The 13,445-nt window shown below is 44.3% G+C and overlaps 1 protein-coding gene across 5 annotated transcripts in view; it reads left to right on the top strand.

The window, feature by feature from the left end:
• Positions 1 to 7,592, top strand: part of tle3b (TLE family member 3, transcriptional corepressor b) — a 30,290-nt gene extending 22,698 nt beyond the window's left edge. For all 5 annotated transcript variants that reach the window (XM_070959331.1, XM_070959315.1, XM_070959306.1 and 2 more), the window contains exons 13-21: positions 575 to 710; positions 930 to 1,102; positions 1,700 to 1,776; positions 1,881 to 2,130; positions 2,967 to 3,214; positions 3,409 to 3,556; positions 3,691 to 3,841; positions 5,264 to 5,340; positions 6,162 to 7,592. In XM_070959331.1, the coding sequence (XP_070815432.1) occupies positions 575 to 710; positions 930 to 1,102; positions 1,700 to 1,776; positions 1,881 to 2,130; positions 2,967 to 3,214; positions 3,409 to 3,556; positions 3,691 to 3,841; positions 5,264 to 5,340; positions 6,162 to 6,269 (1,368 nt within the window). In that variant the 3' untranslated portion in view covers positions 6,270 to 7,592. The remainder of the gene's footprint in view (positions 1 to 574; positions 711 to 929; positions 1,103 to 1,699; positions 1,777 to 1,880; positions 2,131 to 2,966; positions 3,215 to 3,408; positions 3,557 to 3,690; positions 3,842 to 5,263; positions 5,341 to 6,161) is intronic.
• The last annotated feature ends 5,853 nt before the right edge of the window (positions 7,593 to 13,445 follow it).

Genomic DNA, 13,445 nt, shown 5'->3' with positions numbered 1-13,445 from the left:
TTTTACATAAACCATTTCAAGGATTAGGACAGATTTAAAGCCCACATCACTACCCTCCACCTCCCATGACACCCAGCTTCTCTCCGTCCCTCATTAGTGTGTGTCACCAGGCTAAACCTCCACTCCTCCAACTCCATGTGCGGGAGAAGAAGGATGGATTAATTATGAGAGAAGTGTTTGGGCCACCATCTTGCTTGTCTAGCCACTCTTAACAAGCTTGACTTCTAAGCGAAGGTTTATGCGTCTACCCCCACCCCACACACCCACACACACACACACACACACACACACACACACACACACACACACACACACACACACGCGCACACACTATGGCTGTAATGAAGTGTCAGTGTTAGATTGGATTACCTTGAGCCATCCACTTAGATTGTCACTCTGGATTTCCCTGCCAGTGGGGGTATTTTTGACCCACTGGGGAATTTTCTTTCTACTCTGGCATGGACGTTGTTTCATTTTTGTGCATGTGTGGTTCAGAGTAAGTGAACGTACAACTTTCAGTAAGAGGATATAAAACAAGGTTGCACCCAGAGGTTAACGAGTATCTCTGTTTTAGAATGACAAGTCGTCCACACCGAGCCTGAAGTCCAACACACCTACACCAAGAAATGAGGCCCCCACACCTGGAACCAGCACCACTCCTGGATTGCGGCCTCTCACAATGGGCAAGCCACCCGGCATGGAGGCGTTAGGTACCTGAACGGCCGCACTGTGTCTCTCATTTAGCACTGAAGCAATTCGATTGACCAAAAATTCGCTGTTTCTAAAGTGGAATTGCGCTTGTCTGACGACGCGTAAACGTCTCAGAGAATTTGAAAATGAAGCTTAGTTCAGTGTTTCCAAATGTTAATTATTGTCTCTCCTGCAGAGTTTCTATAAACCAACCAAAATACTCTTCTTCTCTTGTCCAGCCGCGCCGGCCCTGCGTACACCTCTGTCCATTGCGGGTTCCTATGCCAGCCCGTTTGCTATGATGGGTCATCATGAGATGAACGGATCCCTGACCAGCCCCGGCGTCTATCCGGGTCTCATCTCACCACAGATGAGTGCCGCAGCTGCTGCCGCCTATGGACGCTCACCAATTGTAACTATTCCAGCTTCTATATAGAATTTCTATCATGAATGCCGCTCCTCTTCCTCACATATATTCATTCATATATTCCACCTCCATCAGTTTGACACGACAAGCCCTCACCAGCATCTGTATGAATTATCCTGCTCGGCTGTAGGTTGTAAAACGACTTTGAGAAACTCACGCACTCATCCTGTATTTCCATAACTCATTGTGAATATTTCTGCTTGGCTGGCTGCAGCTTGTTGTGTGTACATAATGAGAAAGTACAAAGACGGCATGGCTCCTTTACTTTGATGTTAGCTAGTTAGCATTCTAAAGGCTTTTAAAAAAAAAGCCTCACCCCCAAAATGCATCTCCGTGTTTGAAAATCTCCCAGGCTTTCATTAGCATTAGCAAGTGGGATGTTGTAGCCTTGTGTAAAGCTTCTCTGTATGCAATGAAGCTGAATCTGCACCTTTCAAGGGATTTGCCTGGAAACGATGGTACAAGAGTTCCTCTGGGCGTTAGCAGATAAAGTGAGGCGTAGTTTTCAATTTGAATATTAGCTTAGTTTAATTTATCTTTGCAGGGTTGTTCCATAACTCTTTGCTCTTCTTGCTCACACAGGCGGGGTTTGACCCTCATCCTCACATGAGAGCTCCAGGCCTGCCAGCCAGCCTCACCTCCATTTCTGGAGGAAAACCGTGAGTTTTGGATTTAGCTATTTCTTATTAACAGATAGCACCTGCTTCTTAGCCCTGATCATCTTGCTAAGATGATCATCTTTCCTTTCCTCTGTCCTCTGCAGAGCTTATTCTTTTCACGTGAGCGCCGATGGTCAGATGCAGCCAGTCCCCTTCCCTCCAGACGCGCTGATAGGCCCAGGCATCCCGCGCCACGCTCGCCAGATCAACACGCTGAGCCACGGTGAAGTGGTGTGCGCTGTCACTATCAGCAACCCCACACGTCACGTCTACACCGGTGGCAAAGGTTGTGTCAAGATTTGGGACATCAGCCAACCAGGCAGCAAGAGCCCAGTGTCCCAACTCGACTGCCTGGTAAGTCATCGCATTGTTTTATTTTTCACATGTCATGGCAGAAGAGTTTCAGATTGGTGTTATTTCTGTGGATGTTTCAAAGTGGTAACAAGGCGTCGAGCCAGAGCAGACATAATGTACTCACACTGAGGTCTCTGCAATCGGTCTCCTTCATTAAGATTTTCTTGAGCATCAAATGTAGCCTGACTCCACATCCCACTGTAGCTTCCCCTCAGATTCCGACTGACAGACATGTGAATAATTCAGCGAAGTGTCTCACTGCTGTGCTGAAATAATCCTGGGTGAGGGGGGAAAAAAACAGCCTGCTGAGTAATGATGTTCTGATTGGCCAACCCTGTCTGCCATTACCCAGCTCATTACTTCCTCCCAACTGCCTCCCATTTCTCATTTTGATACTGTGGCTTCATGCCGTTCAACTCATATGGTCTCCAACACCCTTAAGGTGCGTCCAGAGTGCAGTTGGTCTTATAAAGCCATCAGGCTGCTGTTTTAATTCGACCAAGAGCTTCCACAGTCTTATTGATCTCTGTCTTCCTGCTCTCTTGGAGCCTGGCCAACAGCTGCAGCCCTGCTCCCTCCTTGCAACTCTTGTTAAAGCTGACATCCACATCTTCACCATAACATGAAACAGGGTTAGCAGCAGCCTGAGACCTTCCCTCAGCTCCTCCTGAGTGGAGAAGGCCTTGGTGTGGGTCCTTTGATGCATGCTGCTGATCTCTTTTTGCTCCACAGAATTGTAACTGAGTCTGTATTTAACCTCAAATTTCACACGCTGACAGATTTACAGATAAATTACATCCAGCAAAGATCGTGACGATACCTGTTTTCTCTTCCAGAACAGGGACAATTACATCCGCTCCTGCAAGCTGTTGCCTGACGGCCGCACCCTGATAGTGGGTGGCGAGGCCAGCACGCTGACCATCTGGGACCTGGCCTCACAGACGCCCCGCATAAAGGCCGAGCTCACTTCCTCTGCTCCAGCCTGCTATGCGCTGGCCATAAGCCCCGACGCCAAGGTCTGCTTCTCCTGCTGCTCAGATGGAAACATCGCCGTGTGGGACCTCCATAACCAGACCCTCGTTAGGTCAGTTCTTTGGCTCAAGAGATGTATTTTTTACCAATATGGCAAACTTTCAGACTAAATTCACTGAGCTGGAATGTGTGCCTCAGGCATTTTCTAATACACAGCTTACAAACATGAGACACCCTTATTGTTAGCGTTGGGAAGGCTTTCTGCTCTGTTCCTGACTTCATGGTTGGTGTTTTCTGCTGTTTCAGGCAGTTCCAGGGCCACACAGATGGAGCCAGCTGTATCGACATCTCCCACGATGGGACCAAACTGTGGACCGGAGGGCTCGACAACACCGTCCGCTCCTGGGATCTGAGGGAGGGACGACAGCTCCAGCAACACGACTTTACCTCACAGGTAGGGAGAAACCTTTGATGCTCATTCCAGGCTGTCCTCAGCTGATGCTTGATGGTAAAACAGGATTCATTTTGAAGTGCTGAATTACTGTTGACCAATGTTGCTGATCCAGCTGTGTGGTGTCCGTGCTGCAGATCTTCTCGCTGGGCTACTGTCCCACTGGAGAATGGCTGGCTGTGGGCATGGAGAGCAGCAACGTGGAGGTGCTTCACCACACTAAGCCTGACAAGTACCAGTTGCACCTGCATGAAAGCTGTGTCCTCTCACTCAAGTTCGCCTACTGTGGTAAGTAACAAGCAAAGAGGCTCCTAAATGTGCTCACACAAACAGAAACTCTTTAAGCAGTCTGTATTAGTTGGAGATTTGAAGGTTAACAAGGTAAAAGAGGGTAGGACTAGGGTCTTAAGATGCCATTTTCCAAGAGTTTGATCTAGAGTAACCCTGGCTGACACCATGAACATGGATTTCATGTTGTTGCCACATTTTGACATGAGACCTCCTTGGAGAAGAAAATAACTTGGCACCAGTCTGCCAAACTTGATGGTTTTTGGGTGACTGTTGAGCCGAGCTGGAGCTAACACTGAGGACATGAGTTTCGGGGGAAATTTCATACATACAGTCATATTACATATGTTTCAGGCTAATTCTGATTAAGTGTCACTGCAAAAATTAACCCTGGCAGCTTACACTCTGCTCGGTGGCTGGTCTGTAGTGTCTCAGGTGATCAGGGAGATTTGGCCTCCTGACCTAAAATCCACTGCCTGCTGTGAAACGTGCTGAACATGGATTTCTCTGGTTTGTTTACTTTTGCCCTGCTGAAATCATTTTGTTACAATTGCCCCAGGATCTCCTTGACGGGCACTCAGCTAGAGCTTTGCAGTCTAGACGAGCAGCAGCATCAGACGGACATACAGACACTGCAGTGGGTCACTGGTGGGCCGTTTCTGTAGATGCTGCAATAATTCAAACACCCAGTCACTGATATTCAGACACTCGAAGGGTGATTTAAAAAATGCAGTCTATTTTGGCTGTAGTGCATTTTTTTCATCAGAATTCCCAGTGAGTGCTGCTTATTGGTGAGAATTTGTGATTGTGTTGAAATGTCAGGCATCTCTGTGCGGTTTAAACTGCACATAGCAAAGGCTTGTAGCTGTATTAACAAGGAAGCTGTTATTTTACAAATGAGCTCATTAGAGAAATTTGTCATTGCGTTTTCAGCTTAGATCATTCTGCCTGTTGGGCAGACCAGCTGGTTTCAAGTTTAGGGCTCAGATAAATGAGGTTTTACTATCAACTCACTTTTCTTTTTGCCAGAACTGTCACCACTCATTTCCCCTCACAAGAACCCCCCCACAGCAGTGTTTCACATCACTGCCACCACAGAACTGGTTAATTCAAATGACGCTCTCTGCTTCAGAGCTTTTGCTGTCACTAATTAAATCATTAGCCAACTAGTCAGTTGGGTAATTAATCAGAGGCTGATTTAAATAATTATCAGAGTGGAAATAGTGTGAGTCTCCTTCATTATGTGCATTTTATGATTGTTAATGTGACGGTCTTCTCCAATACGGTTTTTAGGAATACTGATGACTGTGTGTGTGTGTGTGTGTGTGTGTGTGTGTGTGTGTGTGTGTGTGTGTGTGTGTGTGTGTGTGAACACACATACCTTCAGATGATATTCTCAGCACGTCTGTTCTGTGTTTGCAGGTAAATGGTTTGTGAGCACAGGGAAGGACAATCTGCTGAACGCATGGAGGACTCCTTATGGTGCCAGCATATTCCAGGTAAGCACATACACACACACACTAGTCAACGCAAGGTATTCAGGAACATTACAGTTTGCTTTGATCTCACAAAGAAGCGTCGTCGCTGTTGTGCATCGTTTTTTTTGTCATGCAGAACAGAAGCACAGTTGTCTTTATTTCCTTCCAAAATGTTGCTGTCACAATTACAGTGACAAAAAGCTCTCACTTCAGAATCCATTTAGGAGCTTTAAAGGACCTCTTTCTCAGCGACACGTTTGTCAGATGTAATCATGGGAACTAATTGTGGATCGCATGTGGGAAGGAAGGAGATTGTAAGCACTGTGTGAAGCTGTGAGCATGTTCATCAGCAACCAACATAATCGTTTCCTATTTTAATATCCGATTGTTGTTGTTTTTTATCTGACTTTTTGACTTGTAATTGGCAGCACAGTTTAAGCTTCTTTAGCAGACAAATTCTACTCAGTCAAGACTAAGTAAGTTACAGCCGTACCATAATGCGCTCAGAGGATCTTCCAGCTCTGGTTCCTCATCTGTGTTCACTCTACGAGCTAATCTAACTAGCATGGTCTAGTTAACTGACGACAACTGTCCCACCAGCACAGCTCTTTAGGATTCCTGTTGTGCTTGTGCAGACAGAGCAAATTACACAGAATTCAAGCCAACTGAAAAATAATTATGCTGACTCACAGAAAACCGAGCAGCTCTAGATCAATAGATCTTCTTCAGTTAAACAGAAGACTAATGCTTTGATCCAGAAATGAAAAGTTGTACTAACGTGAGAAACAAAGGAAACGTAAGGAGGATTTAATGGTGACTCTTATCGCTTTTTACTTGCACAGTCGAAGGAGTCGTCCTCCGTCCTGAGCTGTGACATCTCAGCGGATGACAAATACATCGTGACAGGATCTGGTGACAAGAAGGCGACCGTCTACGAGGTCATCTACTAGAGAGAGGAGCGAGGCTCTGCTTCAGCACTTCTGATGAGATGACTTTTACTCCCCCCCCCACCGCCTGTGGATTACAACACACTGAGACGAACTACAGATCTGGAAAACTTAACTGGCGGAAATCGATTTAGATGTTGGCCGAAGGCTGCTTGTGCTGGAGAGAAGTCGTCGACCTTTCTTTTTACCCTTTTTGTTTTGGAGGGTTTATTTTTGGGTTCTACTTTTTTTTTTTTTTTTTTGTGACTTCTGAATTTTTTTCTGTTTTTCCTTGAGAAAATTTGGGCGTAACCCAATGGAGCGGCGCTTCATTTCTGAGAACCTCGTTTCCCAGACGTCTTGTGAAAAGTGTACATATCGAATTAAATAAAAGACATTTTTTATATATTATAAGAATATATATATTTTCATGTCCTGGGTGTATTGTGATGATTTTTTCCTCCCGCTCTGTCTTCTGCCATGATATCTGAGTGGGAGTGCAGAACATAGATTAGAACTTTTTAACAACTTTACTTTTTGATTTTCTTAAAGCACATTCTCCAGGCTGACTTTTTCAGAGATCAAACAGAGGAGCATGAGACTTGTGAGTTTTAAAAATGGCCTTTTGTCACAGTGCTCTTACCGACCGATGAAAACGTGAGTCCTCTGACTCGGGCAGAGCCTTGTCTGGTTTGGACCACTTTGGGACCGAGTGGGACGCTATGATTCAGGAAAAGAGATGGATGTAAATTTAATTCATATATATATAAATATATATATATATATATATAAAGACCTTTTTAAAGTGTACATCTCTGTGCTATCTTTCTCCCTGTTTGTTTGTTTTACCTTGTTAGATCACGGGAGATGGGGAACGTTTAATGTTTAGCCTAACCTTTGGACCTCAGTTGGCAGCAGAAGCACTGCAGCAGGCACAAACTGAGCGACAATGTGCTTTCTGCTAACTTTGATGTAATATGGATGTTGAATTGCACAATTGATTTCTTGGCTACAGACTAAACTCAAACAGTCCAATCTGCGCTATTGGAATCCTTCTGCCCCTTTGTATCTTATCAATATTCCTGGAACATGTTTGGTTGGCCATGATGGGGAGAGGCAGAGACATGTAACTGCTCATGAGGACGGAGGGGACGGCAGCAGACAAACACAAATTATGAAATGTCGCCATTGTAGACGTGTGAGTCTGGTTTGTACGCTGTGCTCAAGTACAACAAAATAAATGCATCAGTCCCTCTGAATCACACCAAAGTATGTAGCAAATGCTGTCAGCACTGAAAAGAAATGTACAGTTGTTAATAACTCAATAAAACAGTTTTTGTAGAATGGCCCACTTCCTTGTGATTGACCCGCTGATGACGTTTCATCTGCTAATACGCTCCTGAAGGCCTGCGTGTTGTGTGAAGCATCAGGGTCGAGGCTACCACACCGAGAGCAGGTCCTCTGTATTTTAGGATCAGTGATTTTAGCAACTTAAGGGGAACTTTGCATCAAACAGTTAAAGGAATAGTGCTTAGACATTTTTGGAAACACTCTGCTTGTACATTAAATATGAAGCTACAGCCAAGGGATGGCAATCTTAACATAAAGACTGGAAACAGCCAGCCTGGCAACAACGGGACTGCTCCTGGCCAAGAAACAGTCTGGTCCCCAACCCCCTGAAAAACCACGACTTGTTGAGATATTCCTTGAACGTAACACTGTTAGCAGCTTATAAAGCTCCATATGCATGTTTTTACAGCGAACAGAATTCAATTAATCAATAAAATAGAAAATCAATAATGGCTTCAGCATTTGGAGCTGACCTGAGCAGTACTGATCTAAAGCTCATGGTTCAGAAACACAGGAGGCTTATTCATAGCAAACTTCATTTCACATCTCCTGAATTTCAAGATGGTTCAGGAGTTAGAAAGTGAAGCAGTATTAGAGGATTGTCTGGCTGTCAACTGTCTGAATGGACACTAAGTTTGGACTCACCTCCGTGTGACCCAGAGCTCATTCAGTCCTCCCAGTGACGTTCACAATGCAGCATTTGAGGCCAAGTCTCATCGGGCGTGTTTCCTGAATTCCACGTTGATCTCTGATTAAAGAAGGAAACACACAGAAAGAAAGCTTTGTTGTTGTTGTTAAGCTCAGACGGACGATTGGGTGAATCAGCCTTTGTTCAATTCTGACCTCTTTATGAGTCAAAACAAACACGTTGCAGGCTGAGAAAGTTACTGTATGTGGTTCATGTAAAAGCAACCTGAGACAACAAGATAGCTTAACGCCATTTACACTCTTGCTACAACCTACAAGGTGAGTTATGTGACCAGTGGAAGCTAGGCTAGCTAATCTGCTAGCATATTCACCGCTGACTGAGGGTTTGACAGTGTTGTTTTATCAGCTTATATACTCAACTGAAAACAGCACAAAGACTATACTTAACCTCATCGACTTGACTGATTTCTGTAAATATCTGCTTTTTCTGAACACCTGCAGTAACGTATAGAAGGGATCCTTAACAACATCACCATCCTGGCATTTCAGCCTGTAAATTCACAAACACTTGGCTTCTGAAAAGAAAAGGCCTGGAAAGAAAAACTAAAATCAGACCAAATGCCACAGTTGACAAAGAAACAAAGTAGTTACTGTAGGTGTAATTTTTGGTAATGGGACGAGTAAAATGTCACGGCTGTGACACACAGACTTGTAATGTATTTGTCAGCGCACACACAGATATGAAACAAGTGAAGTGTGACACAGAGAGGAGATCTAAACTGAAGAAAAAGGTGTGAGGGAGACGGAGACGCTTGTTGTGAGTTAATGGCTTTGTTTCCAGACGGGATGGTTTGTGGTTTCAGGCCTGCTGACAGGAGTAATGGTGGGAGGGATGAGACACACAGCTCAGGATCTGTGCGGCTTGGCAAAACACACACACACACACTGTTGCCTCACTTGACTCACAGAGCCAACAGAGACGCATTCAGTCACACTCACATTGCACACACTCCCACACACACCTGAGAAAGAAAAAGACAAACTACTCGGGGAATTTGTGGCTTTGTGCTGATATCAGTGATGCTTGTGAAACAGGATCTGAAGATAAAATATCTCACAAACGAACGTCACGGCCAGTAACGACCAGCACTTGCTTATGATATGGCCACTTTTTGGCGTTGTGTATTTTGCCAAGCACAGGCTTCTGTAAGATTACTCATGATATGTACTATTAATGTCAGTGTCTGTGAATCCCGTTTCACTGACTCATCGCCCTGAACGGCTGCCATGTCTTTTCCTTCTCTTTCTTCCCCTCCCACGTCCTTTCCCACTCTCTTGTTCTGCTCCCACCACAGGTGGTGAGTGCATTCATTTTCACTTTTGTGGGGGTGCTGGCTGTAAGGCTGTGATTTCTGACTGTGAGTGGGGGGGAGGGGGGACAGGGTGGTTAGGGATGCAATATGGGGTGATTTCTTTGCCATGCATTTCGCTAATTGCGTGGGTTGACGGCTGCGTACATAATGCTGAGCTGCACATGCACACGTGTACAGATTTTCCTGAAATACGTGAACGTCAGTTGTGTAATCCCGCCTCCAGGAAATGATGTTTGTATGTCACTAAATAGTTCTGACTGACAGGTTTTGGGTGGTGGGTCTTCAGGCCCAGAAAGTGGCACAAAAGTCTTGACAAGGTGGTCAAGGTGGACCGTAGACCAGGGTTTGCCTTCTGCTTATCACCTGTGCTTCAGTTAAACTACAACTCGTAGGTAAAGACAGTGGCTTTGGTTAAATATTTAGAAATTCTGAGATATATGGAAGTAAACACGTCCTGTCTAGGGTCACTGTTGACTTTTCAACATTTGACCGAGACAAAGATTATTCCCTACCTGTAACCAAGTGCTGTGACCGAACCATGAGGAGGATTTTAGCTGCAACAAACCTGCAGATTATCAGGTTTGTTCATTTAAAGTGTTTCCACATGATACTGACATGATACTACAAAGAAGCAAAATGTGTGACTGTGGAACAATTCGACACAATAAGAAAATAAGAAGCCTGACATCACGCATCATATGTAACAGTCCATTCCTACCTGATGTACAGGTAAGTACAGGTAGAAAAATTAGTAGAGCCCAAACAGCAGCATCACTTCACTTGACACAGCACTAACCTGCACACTGACATCCAATCACAACTCCAGCAAAACTGAGATTATTGACTAATAATACCATCTGTAGATGACGAGGCCCGTGATAAGATGTCAGAGGACAGATTAACACAGCGATGTTGTGTCCACATGTCCAGAACATTGCACGTGTTGATGTGTAAGTTACAAAAATCACAGTTCAATGACTTCAAAAGCTCAACTTAAGAGCTTTCAGTTAATGGAGTTCTTGTAAAACCGTAACATGAAGCGTGAACGTTGAACTACAAACTCAGTTAATTTGAAGCCGAAGCCTCAAATAACCTTCAGTTAAGCCTCTGGATGCAGTTTCTGCACAGACAAAGCATTGAAATAACATCGATCGGGTTGTTTGATGTACGCATGGGCATGAAAATATTGTTTTAAGACATCCTTTGAAACATCTCACATCTGGCTGCTTTGCAGCTGTTGTTTCACACTGATGAAAAAAGAGGATACACTGAAGTCAACGTGTCTGTGCTCTGATGCATAATGAGTCGTATTTGAATAAACATTATATATACATAATACATCGTTTCAACCATTTGACCCCGTTCACGCCAAAGCTTTCTGCTGGATCTGGGCTAAAAGCTCGCCGCTCTGAAAGGCTCGGCCTGTAAAACCCTGATCTAAGGTGTTTTTGTTCTCTTGACAGTCGAGAGCTTTCGCTGTGAAGGAGAAGTGATGCAGGGCGCTCTCCCTCTCTCCTCTCCATTTTTCTCCTCGGTCCATTTCAGCAGGGAGGCAAAGGTTTTACTCTCCTTTACCTGACAGCCGTCTGATTTCATCTCTCTTTTATGGCACCGTGAGACGAAATGGAGAGCAAAGTGATGAGCCTTTTCTCTCTTCCCTCGCACAGATGGCCCTTTATGGTTTCATCTTCCTCTTCCAGCGTCTCCATTTCTCCATCCCATTGTCAGCAGTTACACCCCTTCACATCTCTCTTTTCTGTGTATCCCCTCTTCAGGGGCAGCTCCTATAAGCACATCGATTGGGCTGAACCAAGCAGCCTGAAGAAAAACGAGAGAGGAGAGGACGAGGGTGCAGTAGTTCTCTTTTCTTATTTTTTACAAAAAGAGAGGCGCAGATAAAAATGGGAAGCTCTCTGCTGCCTGTCCCTCTCACTGGATAACCAAGTGCTTGCAGAGAGCAGAGGGAGATTAAAGGGAGCTTGTGTAGAGGCAGAGAGCGCCGGTGCTTCAGCACCCAGAGGTCATTTAGGTCCCTTTGATAGCGTTCAGGCCTCGCCTCATCTTCTGACCCGTCCTTAAGATGAGAAGCTTTCATCAGTCTCTGCTGGACACAAGAGCCCACTCAGGACCAGGGGCTCAAATTAGAGAGGGGCTCTGTGTGTGTGTGTGTGTGTGTGCGTGTGTGTGTTTGTGTGTGTTGAGTTGTCATATTGTTATGTATAATTCAATGCTTTTACCGTTCTAAAGGCCTTTCCTTTGGTCTTTGATCACACACACTGGTGAGAACAATGCTTAAACTGGATTTTGTAAATTATTTGTCTAGGAGGGAGCAGAGGGGAAGGGATTCACATAAAAAAGAAAAGAGTGGAGGGGGGCTTCCTGTACCTGACAGTACACTGAATATCAAGCATGTCATAATTGACTGTATTTACAGCGAGTGGCCAGAAAAACAGTAACGTAATCCAGTGGATCTATGATAAATATTACCTCTGCGACGTTTCTCATGTTCAATTATTCACCAGGTCAGAGAAGCATTGGCACAACTCTTGTGATCTCTCAAGCTAAACAAACAGGTAGACAGCGAGAACCACATTAGAAAGTACGCCTCCTTAAAAAATAACTTCCAATAAATCTAAATCCACTTTCTAAGTGACTGTATCGTAATCAATCCATTGATCCTGCTCGCAGTCTGTAGTGTAGGTTATAAAGTGGAACCAATACCTCCATAACATCATCTGAACATTACTGCTGGAGCTCAACAAGCAGCGTTCACAGGCATTTGATTTACTGATACTGATAAGCAACATGGCTGACATTTGACATTAAATAAATGAGGAAGGTAAGCTCTCAGCATGTTTCATCCTTACTGTAAAAACCATATTAAAAATGAAGTTTATCGTGTTTGTGATGGAGCGTAAAACAGAAAACTTGACTTTTCCAATTGATGCCACCTGAAGGAATCTTTGGGAAATATCCTTATTTGTTTTCCTGCTGAGGGTTAGATGAGAAGATTTATATCACACTCGTGTCATTATGGTAAATATGTAGGCAGCAGCCTGTTAGCTTAGCTTATCTTATCTTAGCTTAGCATAGACTGAAAACGGGGGGAAACAGCTAACCTGGTTCTTTCTAATTAACATTTAAATCTCTTGTGTGTGATCTGTACAAATCATAGCTTTCCTAAACTAACTATTCCTTTCACATGGAGGAGGAGGAGGAGGAGGAGGAGGAGGAGGAGGAGGAGGAGGAGGGACCGGAGTTCAAAAGTAGGATGAACAGAGCACAGAAAACAAACTCTGACTTCAGACTAGAAGATCAATCAACGACTCTGTCACCCACGCTGAGCGAGGAGGTGGAAAAAAACAAAGAGGAGCAACACTTTTTAGTTGTTTTCTTTGTTTGTTTCTGTGTGTAACCAAACTCTATACGTCCTCACATACAGGACGAGTCATTAGGAGGATTCTGAAACGTTCTATCAAGTGAAATTAGTTAATTTCTGATGAGGGAAATGAGGGAAGAACCCTGAATCAGAGCTCAAACTGACATCTCAACAGACAAACAACTGAGAGAAGCAGCTGAGTAATGAGGTCTGGCTTCCTCAGTTGTAATTAAAAATGCATTTTGTGATACACAGTCAGTCATAGCAGAGACAGACAGCAGAACAGCGGCTCACAGACACAAAGCAAGAACAGAAAAAAACACGTTTTCATTTCAAAAAAGGAAACTGTGAAACACTTCTCACAGCAATCGCTTTAACTGCCAAGGTGAACACAGAGGTTAACAAGCTCAGCAAAGCAAATAATTGGTACAAATAAGTAATTAGCACAGT

This window comes from Chaetodon trifascialis, chromosome 1, assembly GCF_039877785.1.
Source record: "Chaetodon trifascialis isolate fChaTrf1 chromosome 1, fChaTrf1.hap1, whole genome shotgun sequence".
Taxonomy (NCBI): domain Eukaryota; kingdom Metazoa; phylum Chordata; class Actinopteri; order Chaetodontiformes; family Chaetodontidae; genus Chaetodon; species Chaetodon trifascialis.
This window is presented reverse-complemented; position numbering and strand designations above follow the sequence as displayed.